Source organism: Oncorhynchus gorbuscha, linkage group LG07 (assembly GCF_021184085.1).
Source record: "Oncorhynchus gorbuscha isolate QuinsamMale2020 ecotype Even-year linkage group LG07, OgorEven_v1.0, whole genome shotgun sequence".
NCBI lineage: Eukaryota > Metazoa > Chordata > Actinopteri > Salmoniformes > Salmonidae > Oncorhynchus > Oncorhynchus gorbuscha.
This window is the reverse complement of record NC_060179.1, coordinates 41,953,437-41,966,621: the sequence shown is the minus strand read 5'-3', so window position 1 is coordinate 41,966,621 and position 13,185 is coordinate 41,953,437. Positions and strand designations below refer to the sequence as shown.

At 42.1% G+C, this 13,185-nt stretch overlaps 1 protein-coding gene across 1 annotated transcript; it reads left to right on the top strand.

The window, feature by feature from the left end:
- The first annotated feature begins 437 nt into the window (after positions 1-437).
- LOC124039212 (pyridoxine-5'-phosphate oxidase-like) lies at positions 438-7,426 on the top strand. Its single transcript, XM_046355117.1, has 7 exons — positions 438-1,003; positions 3,180-3,304; positions 3,402-3,501; positions 4,360-4,413; positions 4,599-4,727; positions 6,841-6,911; positions 7,026-7,426. Exons 1-7 carry the CDS (start codon positions 815-817, stop codon positions 7,189-7,191), a joined length of 834 nt encoding a protein of 277 aa, XP_046211073.1. The 5' UTR covers positions 438-814; the 3' UTR covers positions 7,192-7,426.
- The last annotated feature ends 5,759 nt before the right edge of the window (positions 7,427-13,185 follow it).

Genomic DNA, 13,185 nt, shown 5'->3' with positions numbered 1-13,185 from the left:
TTGCCAGTTACTGGAATAAAGACTCTGTTTTCACTAAGTCGCTTTTGGGTCCTCATTCACCTGCATAACAATATGGTGTGAGTTACACAATACAATCCATCTTTCTGTCAATGTGATTATCTTTGTACAGTGATGGTCTTGGATCAGGTTGACATCAAAGAAAGGATGGATATGATGGTAGTGTACAGAGCATTTTGCACATCAAGCTTTCTGTAATAACTTTCCACCCAAGAGTAAAGCATGAAGTTGCCATTCGTTTTTTTCTCCAGGTGTATTTTTAAAGGCTGTTGTTGCTATGCACTTGCTAGCCAGGTACTTGCTACAATGTAGCTAGCTTTTTATGTAACTAGCCGGTGTAACTAACTAATGACGGCTAGTTAGGAAGTCATAAGGTGTACAACCGAGGACATAGACTCGTGCTCCAACAACATGGTTTGACTCGACATGTAGCTGTATTCATTTAATAATGTAATTTTCTCGAAATCTAAAGGAACTTCCAAGATTCGAGCAAATGCCTTAACTAGTTGAACATGTTATTTCTCCAACCTCGTGCAAATTAAAAACTGACAAGTTTTCATTTTCGTTTTTTTAATTAATCATTTGATTTGACGGCCTGAATATGCGTAGTTCGAATGTGCGTAGTTCTGCGCATAAGCTTAGCTTGCCACCTATTTCTCCTGGAGAAGCAGTTTCTGCCTCTCTTCATACAGTATTGTTTTTGGTTTAAAAAAGTCAGCGAATGTTTGCGTAATACTTTACGTGAGACAGTGAACGTGATTACGTCGGTCAGGCTTTGCGTGGTTGTTGTACAAGCATGAGGCGCATACCCAGTTGCAGTACATTGAAGAAAATCAGTGAAATTGGTCAATACTTTCATCCCCGTGCCTCTTTGACAGCTTGCTGTCGAGCCTTATTTTCTCGTTCCTTTTGCACGAAATCTACGAGTGATTCTACAGCCATGGATCTCAGTGGCATGCGGAAAAAATACAAAGGAGACGAAGAGGTGAGAATAAACAAGAGTTTTTATTCCTTACATTTTTTATTCCTTACATTCTTGTTATGGCACAAGCTACCTCACTTACCCTTCTAATTTGGGTTGAATGTCAATGGCAAATGCAGATACTTGCATATTCCAGCGGCACAACAATGCCTATCCAGTTTGCCCACATTGTTTCAGTGGTGTATTATTTAGCACTGTTTTGGAGTGTAAATGACCTTGATGACCCCAACATTTCCATCACATTGCACTTTAGTCAAATGTAAAATCTGCTTACAAAGCTGACATTGCTTACGTGCAACGTCTTGTGATGTAATGAAGGGGCATCTCCCAACAGCTCCACCACTGGCGAAAGGGAGCATAACGGCCCTATAATATACACTATATATGCAAAAGTCTGTGGACACCCCTTAAAATTAGTGGATTCCGGTATTTCATCCACACCCGTTGCTGACAGGTGTATACAATCGAGCACACAGCCATGCAATCTCTGTAGACAAACAGTGGTAGTAGAATTGCCTTTCTGAAGAGCTCAGTGACTTTCAACATGGCACCATCATACGATGTCACCTTTCCCACAAGTCAGTTTGTAAAATTGCTGCGCTGCTAGAGCTGCCCTGTGGTGTTATTGTGAAGTGGAAACGTCTTTGGAGCAACAACGGCATAGCTGCGAAGTGGTAGACCACACAAGCTCACAGAACGGGACCGTTGAGTGCTGAAGAGCGTAAAAATCTTTTGGCCTCTGTTGCAACACTCACTACCAACTTCCAAACTGCTTCTAGAAGCAACGTCAGCACAAGAACTGTTCCTCGGGAGCTTCATGAAATGGGTTTCCATGGCCGAAAAGGCACACACAAGTCTAAGATCACTATGCACAATGCCAAGCATTGGCTGGAGTGGTGTAAAGCTTGCTGCCTTTAAACTCTGGAGCAGTGGAAACACGTTCTCTGGAATAATGAATCACGCTTCACCATCTGGCAGTCCGACGGACAAATCTGGGTTTGGTGGATGGATGCCAGGAGAACGCTACTTACCCCAATGCATAGCGCCAACTGTAAAGTTTAGTGGAGGAGGAATAATGGTATGGGGCTGTTTTTCATGGTTCAGGCCCTTTATTGTTCCAGTGAAGAAAGTTTTAACAATACAGTAAACAATGATATTTTAGACCAGGTTTCCCCAACTGGCAGCCCGCTGTCTGAATTTAGCCCTTTGGTGGTTTTATTTGTCCACCCAAGTTTTCTGAGAAAATAAATACATATATGTTTTGTTGTTAAACATATTAGACTAAAAACACCAGGAAATCAGCTAAAAATGATTTTACTTTAAAACATCTGTTCCCAAGTAGTCCCACGCATAATAGAGAGAAACGTGACCATATACAAATGTAAGGATGGTTAGAAATCATTCGGTTTCAGTCATACTGTATTTCTTGAGGTCAATTTGCCATATACAAATTATTGTAAATATGTTCCCGGCCCCCCGACCATCACCTCAAGATAAAATTGGCTCGCGGCTGAATCTAGTTGATGATCCATGTTCTAGATGATTCTGTGCTTCCTACTTTGTGGCAACAATTTGGGGAAGGCCCTTTCAAGTTTCAGCATGACAATGCCCCCGTGCACAAAGCGAGGTCCATACAGAAATGGTTTGTCAAGATCGGTATGGAAAAACTTGACTGACCTGGACAGAGCCCTGACCTCAACCCCATCTAACTCCTTTGGGATGAATTGGAACACTGACTGCAAGCCAGACCTAATTGCCAAACATCAATGCCTGACCTCACTAATGCTCTTGTGGCTGAATGGGAGCAAGTCCACGCAGCAATGTTCCAACATCTAGTGGAAAGCCTTCCCAGAAGAGTGGAGGCTGTTATAACAGCAAAGGGGGGACCAACTCCATATTAATTCCCATGATTTTAGAATGAGATGTTCAACAAGCAGCTGTCCACATACTAGAATAGAGAATTGTGTCACCTCTAGTCATAACATCTTTATCATCTACAATGTTATGAAGGTTCACCTCACTGCATACACCCCAGTAATTGGAGAGATATCAGAAATGTATTGAAGATGGCATAATAGACATTGCTTAAAATGTATTTCCTTAAATGTCAATGTCTGCTTATGTCTTCAATCTAATGTGCATTTTGATGTAAAAGTGTCATTATAATAACATGTCGTAGTGCTTTGAGGAGAATCAGCTCGTGTCTCTGGACCCCATCAAGCAGTTTGGAGATTGGTTTGATCAAGCCACAAAATGTCCTGAAATTGGAGAGCCCAATGCAATGTGCATCGCCACATCCACTAGGTGAGTACCCCCATAAATACTCCATCAAACACAATGCTTGCTTCTTAAGCTCAAATTGTAACACATTTTCAATCAATCTGCTTATTTCTCTGTGAAGAGAAGGACGTCCATCTGCTCGTATGGTCTTGTTAAAAGGCTACAGCGATGAAGGCTTCTGCTTCTTTACCAACTACGAGAGCCGGAAAGGTGGAGAGCTGGTTAGTGTCTGCTACTGTCATAAGTCAGGCATCTTCCTGTCCTCTCAAATGTATGTACTACTAGACTATGCCAAACTATTCTTAGGGTTGGGCAGTATACAGGATTTTACAATATACCGATATTGATGCACGGACCGGTTTGGGTTTTTACTTTACCTTCTATAACAGTATTTGGATGTATGGTTTTGTTAAATGTGATATGTGTGTAACGTCCATTTTTATAGTTTACACCTTCTACTTGAGTCATCCTTCTCCGCTCTATATCTATGCCGCTTTCCACACAGACATAGCCCCGCCCCTTGTCACTCAAGGAGCGCATTTGTTGTTGCGAGACACTTCCGTTCAGTCTGCATGGTCAATCCAGCACATGCAACAATGTTGATGACAACGATGTTATTTCCACTTGTCTTCTTCATTTAAATCCACAAAAGCGTTCTATAATTACACAATTAGTTTGTGTTACATCTGCAAACAGCTACATTGTCTTTTCTCAGCACGTTTTAGCTAAATCCTGTTAGCTGCTAATCGCTAGTTAGCTGGCAGTGTGGAAATGATCTAAAATGAGTGCAGGAAATGCAGCGATTGATGATTAGGTTGAAGTTAAATTGAACAGTATAAAACAATCAGAAGGAAGAAAGACCCATTAAAATCATGTAGAATGTATGTGTTGCCACCGTAGCATCACGCACTACTCATAAAGCAAATGTAGAACTTTTATTATTATTATTTTATTTTAAAAATAGTAAATTACCATCAACACTAAAAACTACTGTGATATGATATTTGGGCCATATCGCCCAGCCCTACTACTTGTGTTTGCAGACTTTACATCAGAATTTTTTATTTCCCTTCCTGTAGGAGAGCAACCCTTACGCATGTCTGTGTTTTTACTGGGAGCCCATCAACAGGCAGGTATGTGCTTCATTTGACCTCTTAAAATGTAGCCTACTTGTCAACCCATTGTTTTAATATCTTCAAATATCTTTGATTTTCAAAAACACATTGTGATGTGCTTAATGAATGAATTAACTAATGCAGGATGACACTGAATTTGCTGTACAGTAGTTGGCACTACCCTTGAGAATGTGTGTGTGCAGATCCGTATCGAGGGCAATGTGGAGAGAATCCCCTACCAGAGCTCCTGTGACTACTTCCACTCCCGGCCCAAGAGTAGCCAGATCGGGGCCATTGTGAGCAGACAAAGCACTGCCGTCCCTGACAGAAATGTAAGAACCAGTCCATGCTACTCCACTGTATTATTCCCTCAAAATTAGGGAAATTAATGAAATATGTTCATTCTGGGCAATTCCAGGCCAGGATCCCCCAAAAATATTTTGGGGTATCGCAGATTGTTCTACCAATTTTCACATAGAAACTTCATTGGCAGGAAGGATGCTTGACATGTATGACAAACAATTATTTTTGAAAATGATAATGAAATTGGCTATTTTAGGTCCTTTTTCAACCTATACATGCCTCCTGTAAGACCCTATAATCTGTGAACCGTAGATGATACAGACAACATGTTGGTGTCATTATACTCCTTATAGTGTGCTTCTAGTATGCTCTTACAAAATGGAGTACCTCTAGATTCAGATTTCTCTTCTTCACATGAATCTATTCAACATGAAAAATAATATTTCTAAAGTACCCTTTTTGATTTAGTTCATTTTAAGACATACTCTACAAGTGCATACCATTTTTAAGTTATTATTTTATAAGCATCACCCACACTGCCATGCTATGTTGTGGTCGTAGGTCTCTCTTTATGTAGTGTTGCGTTGACTCTCTTGGCGTGATTTGTGTTTTGTCCTATATTTTTATTTAAATTATTTATATTTTTAGTCCCAGCCCCCATCCCCGCAGGAGGCCTTTTGGTAGGCCATCATTGTAAATAAGAATTTGTTCTTAACTGACTCGTCTAGTTAAATGAATAAAAATAATAATATACACAGTAAAAAATAAAAAATAAATGTGAATGTGCAATCCTAAAGGAGGGCTGTGATTGGTAATGACCTATAATATACATGTCTATGTATTACATTTGTCTTTTCTTCAATGGTACCAGAGAGCCCACTCTGGAAATTGTATGTGTTTGAAGAGGATATTCCAAACAATGTATCAAAAAGGGTACTTTTGAGATATTCATGTTGTTTATGTTGAATAAATGAATGTTAAACATTTTATTTCAGAATCTCGAAATACTCCATACTTGAAAGCACACTATAAAGAAGTATAATGACACCAATATGTTTCCGTATCATGTATGGTTCACGGATCATAGGGTCTTACAGGAGGCATGTACAGTGTACAGTTGAAGTGGGAAGTTTACATACACCTTAGCCAAATACGTTTAAACTCAGTTTTGCACAATTTTTGACATTTAATCCTATTAAAAATTCCCTGTCTTAGGTCAGTTAGGCTCACCACTTTATTTTAAGAATGGGAAATGTCAGAATAATAGCAGAGAGAATGATTCATTTCAGCTTTTATTTGTTTTATCACATTCCCAGTGGGTCAGATGTTTACATACACTCGATTAGTATTTGGTAGCATTGCCTTTAAATTGATTATCTTGGGTCAAAAGTTACGGGTAGCCTTCCACAAGCTTCCCACAATAAGATGGGTGAATTTTGGCCCATTCCTCCTGACAAAGCTGGTGTAATTGAGTCAGGTTTGACTCAGTTCCTTGCTCGCACACACTTTTTCAGTTCTGCCCACAAATGTTCTATGGGATTGAGGTCAGGGCTTTGTGATGGCCACTCCGATACCTTGACTTTGTTGTTCTTAAGCCATTTTGCCACAACCTTGGAAGTATGCTTGGGGTCATTGTCTATTTGGAAGCACCATTTGCGACCAAGATTTAACTTCCTGACTGATGTCTTGAGATGTTGCTTCAATATATCCACATAATTTTCCTCCCTCATGATGCCATCTATTTTGTGAAGTTCACCAGTCCCTCCTGCAGCAAAGCACCCCCACAACATGATGCTGCCACCCCCGTGCTTCATGGTTTTGATTGTGTTCTTCGGCTTGCAAACCTCCCCATTTTGTGCAGTGGTTGAAATTTGTGGAGTGGTTTAAGACATAGAGTTGAAGTTGGAAGTTTACATACACTTAGGTTGGAGTCATTAAAACTAGTTTTTCAAAGGGCCTAAAATGACCACTTTCCTTTCATCATGATAAAAAAAAGAGTGATACAAATGTAAAAGCCTGTCAAACATCCTTCCTCCCAATGACGTTTCTCTGTGAGAATTGCCAGAATCTGAGATACACAAAATATTCTTGGTCTGACCTGGCTTGGAATCGCCCATTTGACGGTTTTGTTTCACTCTGCAGTACCTGAGACAGAAAAATGTGGAGCTGGAGGAAAAGTACAAGGACACAGATGTCCCAATGCCTGACTATTGGTTAGTATTACTATCAAATCACCAGGAATTCTACATGACTTTGCCATGACAAACCTGTGCAGTAAGTGGTCTTATCATGCAAGCCTGTTCTTGTTTTTGCGTGTCTTCCAACAGGGGAGGCTATATCGTCAAGCCTTACATGATAGAGTTCTGGCAGGGTCAGACCAACAGGCTACATGACCGTATTGTTTTCACACGGCCGAAACATGGAGAGAGTGTTCTAGAAGAGCATCAACATCATGCTGAGGCGGGCTGGGTGTACCAGAGGCTATCCCCTTGACAAGGACGGTTAGGGGAAATGGACGAAAGAGCAGGCTGGAGATTGGGGCTAGCGTACAACTCACTCATGATGTCAACATCATCAATCAAACCACCATTATTTCAATACATGAGGAACATTTTGATGTTGAATAACTAAGTGCTATATGATGTGTATCTTATTAAGCCATAATTTGCTGTTCTGTTCAATTGGTATTGTTTTATACCAAATAAAGGAGACATTTTCTGGTTGGTTAGGAGGCCTGATTGTTTATTGTCTTCAAGGCAACAATGGAACATGATTCATGTGATGCAACTATGAACTATACAGTCTGGCACATAACCTGTGACACAAGGTTTTACTAATCTGAATATGCTATATGGAATGCTTTTGCATTTTCTGACTCATTAAGTGCAAAGTCTGTCTAGTAGAGTAGTCACTGTTTGGTAATGATTGACAGAAAATCAGCAATGTTTTTCCGCAGGCCTCAACAACCTCTAGAAAGTGTACTTGTAAAAAGCACAATCTCCAGTACTGTGTCAGTTATTTAACGTTCGTACATGAGTTCTATTCTATTGGAGCAGGGATAGCCTACATGTTGCAGGGTCTACAGTCAATCACGGACTACAAGATGAAATCCAGATGAAATCCAGCCCAGTCACGGACCAGGATGTCTTGCTCCCAGGCAGACTAAATAACTTTTTTGCCCGTTTTGAGGACAATACAGTGCCACTGACACGGCCTGCAACGGAAACATGCAGTCTCTCCTTCACTGCAGCCGAGGTGATTAAGACATTTAAACGTGTTAACCCTCGCAAGGCTGCAGGCCCAGACGGCATCCCCAGCCGCGCCCTCCGAGCATGCGCAGACCAGCTGGCCGGTGTGTTTACGGACATATTCAATCAATCCCTATACCAGTCTGCTGTTCCCACATGCTTCAAGAGGGCCACCATTGTTCCTGTTCCCAAGAAAGCTAAGGTAACTGAGCTAAACGACTACCGCCCCGTAGCACTCACTTCCGTCATCATGAAGTGCTTTGAGAGACTAGTCAAGGACCATATCACCTCCACCCTACCTGACACCCTAGACCCACTCCAATTTGTTTACCGCCCAAATAGGTCCACAGACGATGCAATCTCAACCACACTGCACACTGCCCTAACCCACCTGGACAAGAGGAATACCTATGTGAGAATGCTGTTCATCGACTACAGCTCGGCATTCAACACCATAGTACCCTCCAAGCTCGTCATCAAGCTCGAGACCCTGGGTCTCGACCCCGCCCTGTGCAACTGGGTACTGGACTTCCTGACGGGCCGCCCCCAGGTGGTGAGGGTAGGCAACAACATCTCCTCCCCGCTGATCCTCAACACGGGGCCCCACAAGGGTGCGTTCTGAGCCCTCTCCTGTACTCCCTGTTCACCCACGACTGCGTGGCCACGCACGCTCCAACTCAATCATCAAGTTTGCGGACGACACAACAGTGGTAGGCTTGATTACCAACAACGACGAGACGGCCTACAGGGAGGAGGTGAGGGCCCTTGGAGTGTGGTGTCAGGAAAATAACCTCACACTCAACGTCAACAAAACTAAGGAGATGATTGTGGACTTCAGGAAACAGCAGAGGGAACACCCCTATCCACATCGATGGAACAGTAGTGGAGAGGGTAGCTAGTTTTAAGTTCCTCGGCATACACATCACAGACAAACTGAATTGGTCCACTCACACTGACAGCGTCGTGAAGAAGGCGCAGCAGCGCCTATTCAACCTCAGGAGGCTGAAGAAATTCGGCTTGTCACCAAAAGCACTCACAAACTTCTACAGATGCACAATCGAGAGCATCCTGGCGGGCTGTATCACCGCCTGGTACGGCAACTGCTCCGCCCTCAACCGTAAGGCTCTCCAGAGGGTAGTGAGGACTGCACAACGCATCACCGGGGGCAAACTACCTGCCCTCCAGGACACCTACACCACCCGTTGTTACAGGAAGGCCATAAAGATCATCAAGGACATCAACCACCCGAACCACTGCCTGTTCACCCCGCTATCATCCAGAAGGCGAGGTCAGTACAGGTGCATCAAAGCTGGGACCGAGAGACTGAAAAACAGCTTCTATCTCAAGGCCATCAGACTGTTAAATAGCCACCACTAACATTGAGTGGCTGCTGCCAACACACTGTCATTGACACTGACCCAACTCCAGCCATTTTAATAATGGGAATTGATGGGAAATGATGTAAATATATCACTAGCCACTTTAAACAATGCTACCTTATATAATGTTACTTACCCTACATTATTCATCTCATATACATATGTATATACTGTACTCTACAACATCGACTGCATCCTTATGTAACACATGTATCACTAGCCACTTTAACTATGCCACTTTGTTTACTTTGTCTACATACTCATCTCATATGTATATACTGTACTCGATACCATCTACTGTATGCTGCTCTGTACCATCACTCATTCATATATCCTTATGTACATGTTCCTTATCCCCTTACACTGTGTATAAGACAGTAGTTTTGGAATTGTTAGTTAGATTACTTGTTGGTTATCACTGCATTGTCGGAACTAGAAGCACAAGCATTTCGCTACACTCGCATTAACATCTGCTAACCATGTGTATGTGACAAATAAAATTTGATTTGATTTGATTTGTTTTGTCTAGCTGTTAATATGTATTTTAATGGACCACATCCACAGCAGTTTCTCTGCCATAATGTAATAACGATAGTCTATTAGGCTAAAGTCCTTGTGTTGAATTTGTTATGGATAAGTTCCACGGGCAATCCGTGTCTGGATTAAACTGCCTTTGAAATAGACGCATGTTAAGGTATATTAAGGTGTATATATATATATATATATATATATAGGTACAGTTGAAGTCGGAAGTTTACATACACTTAGGTTGGAGTCATTAAAACTCGTTTTTCAACCACTCCACAAATGTCTTGTTAACAAACTATAGTTTTGGCAAGTCGTTTAGGACATCTACTTTGTGCATGACACAAGTCATTTTCCCAACACTTGTTTACAGGTAAATTATTTCACTTATAATTCCCTGTATCACAATTCCAGTGGGTCAGAAGTTTACATACGCCAAGTTTACTGTGCCTTTAAACAGCTTGGAAAATTCCATAAAATATGTCATGGCTTTAGAAGCTTCCGATAGGCGAATTGACATCATTTGAGTCAATTCGAGGTGTACCTATGGATGTATTTTAAGGCCTACCTTCAAAATCAGTGCCTCTGCTTGACATCATGATCATGGTAAAATCAAAAGAAATCAGCCAAGACCTCAGAAAAAAATTGTAGACCTCCACAGGTCTGGTTCATCCTTGGGAGCAATTTCCAAACGCCTGAAGGTACCACCTTCATCTGTACAAACAATAGTACGCAAGTATAAACACCATGGGACCACACAGCCGTCATACCGCTCAGGAAGAAGATACATTCTGTCTCCTACAGATGAACATACTTTGGTGTGAAAAGTGCAACTCAATCCCAGAACAACAGCAAAGGACTTTGTGAAGATGCTGGAAGAAACAGGTATAAAAGTATCTATATCCACAGTAAAACAAGTCCTATATCGACATAACCTAAAAGGCCGCTCAGCAAGGAAGAAGCCACTGCTCCAAATCCGCCATAAAAAAGCCAGACTACGGTTTGCAACTGCAAATGGGGACAAAGATTGTACTTTTTGGAGAAATGTCCTATGGCCTGATTAAACAAAAATTGAACTGTTTGGCCATAATGACCTCTGTTATTTTTGGAGGAAAAAGGGGGGATGCTTGCAAGCCAAAGAACACCATCTGTGAAGCACGGGGGTGGCAGCATCATGTTGCGGGGGTGGCAGCATCATGTTGCAGGGGTGCTTTGCTGCAGGAGGGACTGGTGCACTTCACAAAATAGATGGCTTCATGAGGGGTGAAAATTGTGTGGATACATTGAAGCAACATCTCAAGACATCAGTCAGGAAGTTAAAGCTTGGTTGCAAATGGGTCTTCTAAATGGACAATGACCCCAAGCATACTTCCAAAGTTGTGGCAAAATGGCTTAAGGACATTTTGGATGGCTTAAGGACAACAAAGTCAAGGTATTGGAGTGGCCATCACAAAGCCCTGACCTCAATCCCATAGAAAATGTGTGGGCAGAACAAACATGACTCAGTTACACCAGCTCTGTCAGGAGGAATGGGACAACATCCACCCAACTTATTGTGGGAAGCCTTTGGAAGGCTACCTGAAATGTTTGACCCAAGTTAAACCATTTAAAGGCAATGCTACCAAATACTAATTGAGTGTATGTAAACTTCTGACCCACTGGTAATGTGATGAAAGAAATAAAAGCTGAAATAAATAATTCTCTGCTATTATTCTAACATTTCACATTCTTAAAATAAGGTGGTGATCCTAACTGACCTAAAATAGGGATTTTTTTGACTAGGATTAAATGTCAGGAATTGTGAAAAACTGAGTTTGAATGTACTTGGCTAAGGTGCATGTAAACTTCCGACTTCAACTGTATATTAATGTTAAAAGAGCTGATGTGAGAGCAGTTGTGCCAAGGTTATTATGTGTAACATGTATATGTATAACAAACATCTATAACAAACAAACCTTTAAGCTAAATGTAATTTTCATTATTTCATATACTTTAATTAACATATATTCACTCCAGATTACTGGTCATGAGCCCTTGTTCAGACACAGGCAACATATTTGTTGCCATACTCTTGAAAATCTTGAAAAGTGCAATGCTCACTGGAATTAACTGTTGGAGGTACTTTGCTATCCACACAAAGATGCCACACGTTATAATATGTCTGTGCATCAAGAACCTTGAACAGTATTGTTTATATGGGTGTGAGTGAGAATTTAGATGGTAACAGTATTATCGGTGTACTTGTGAGTGTGGTGTCCACATTGGGAGTGTATATACACTGCTCAAAAAAATAAAGGGAACACTAAAATAACACATCCTAGATCTGAATGAATGAAATATTCTTATTAAATACTTTTTTCTTTACATAGTTGAATGTGCTGACAACAAAATCACACAAAAATTATCAATGGAAATCAAATTTATCAACCCATGGAGGTCTGGATTTGGAGTCACACTCAAAATTAAAGTGGAAAACCACACTACAGGCTGATCCAACTTTGATGTAATGTCCTTAAAACAAGTCAAAATTAGGCTCAGTAGTGTGTGTGGCCTCCACGTGCCTGTATGACCTCCCTACAACGCCTGGGCATGCTCCTGATGAGGTGGTGGATGGTCTCCTGAGGGATCTCTTCCCAGACCTGGACTAAAGCATCCGCCAACTCCTGGACAGTCTGTGGTGCAACAAAAGTCAACAGTCTGTTGGTGGATGGAGCGAGACATAATGTCTCAGATGTGCCCAATTGGATTCAGGTCTGGGGAACAGGAACTGCTGACACACTCCAGCCACATGAGGTCTAGCATTGTCTTGCATTAGGAGGAACCCAGGGCCAACCGCACCAGCATATGGTCTCACAAGGGGTCTGAGGATCTCATCTCGGTACCTAATGGCAGTCAGGCTACCTCTGGCGAGCACATGGAGGGCTGTACGGCCCCCCCAAAGAAATGGCACCCCACACCATGACTGACCCACCGCCAAACCGGTCATGCTGGAGGATGTTGCAGGCAGCAGAACGTTCTCCACGGCGTCTCCAGACTGTCACGTCTGTCACATGTGCTCAGTGTGAACCTGCTTTCATCTGTGAATAGCACAGGGCACCTATGGCGAATTTGCCAATCTTGGTGTTCTCTGGCAAATGCCAAACGTCCTGCACGGTGTTGGGCTGTACGCACAACCCCCATGGAGTCTGTTTCTGACCGTTTGAGAAGACACATGCACATTTGTGGCCTGCTGGAGGTCATTTTGCAGGGCTCTGGCAGTGCTCCTCCTGCTCCTCCTTACACAAAGGCGGAGGTAGCGGTCCTGCTGCTTGGTTGTTTCCCTCCTACGGCTTCCT

Bases quoted from the DNA above. Each gene is read 5' to 3' on its own strand.
- LOC124039212 (XM_046355117.1), top strand. From the start codon at position 815: ATGAGGCGCATACCCAGTTGCAGTACATTGAAGAAAATCAGTGAAATT. The intron at 3,305-3,401 runs GTGAGTACCCCC...TTCTCTGTGAAG, and splicing joins TGCATCGCCACATCCACTAG to AGAAGGACGTCCATCTGCTC. The intron at 6,912-7,025 runs GTTAGTATTACT...GTCTTCCAACAG, and splicing joins GTCCCAATGCCTGACTATTG to GGGAGGCTATATCGTCAAGC.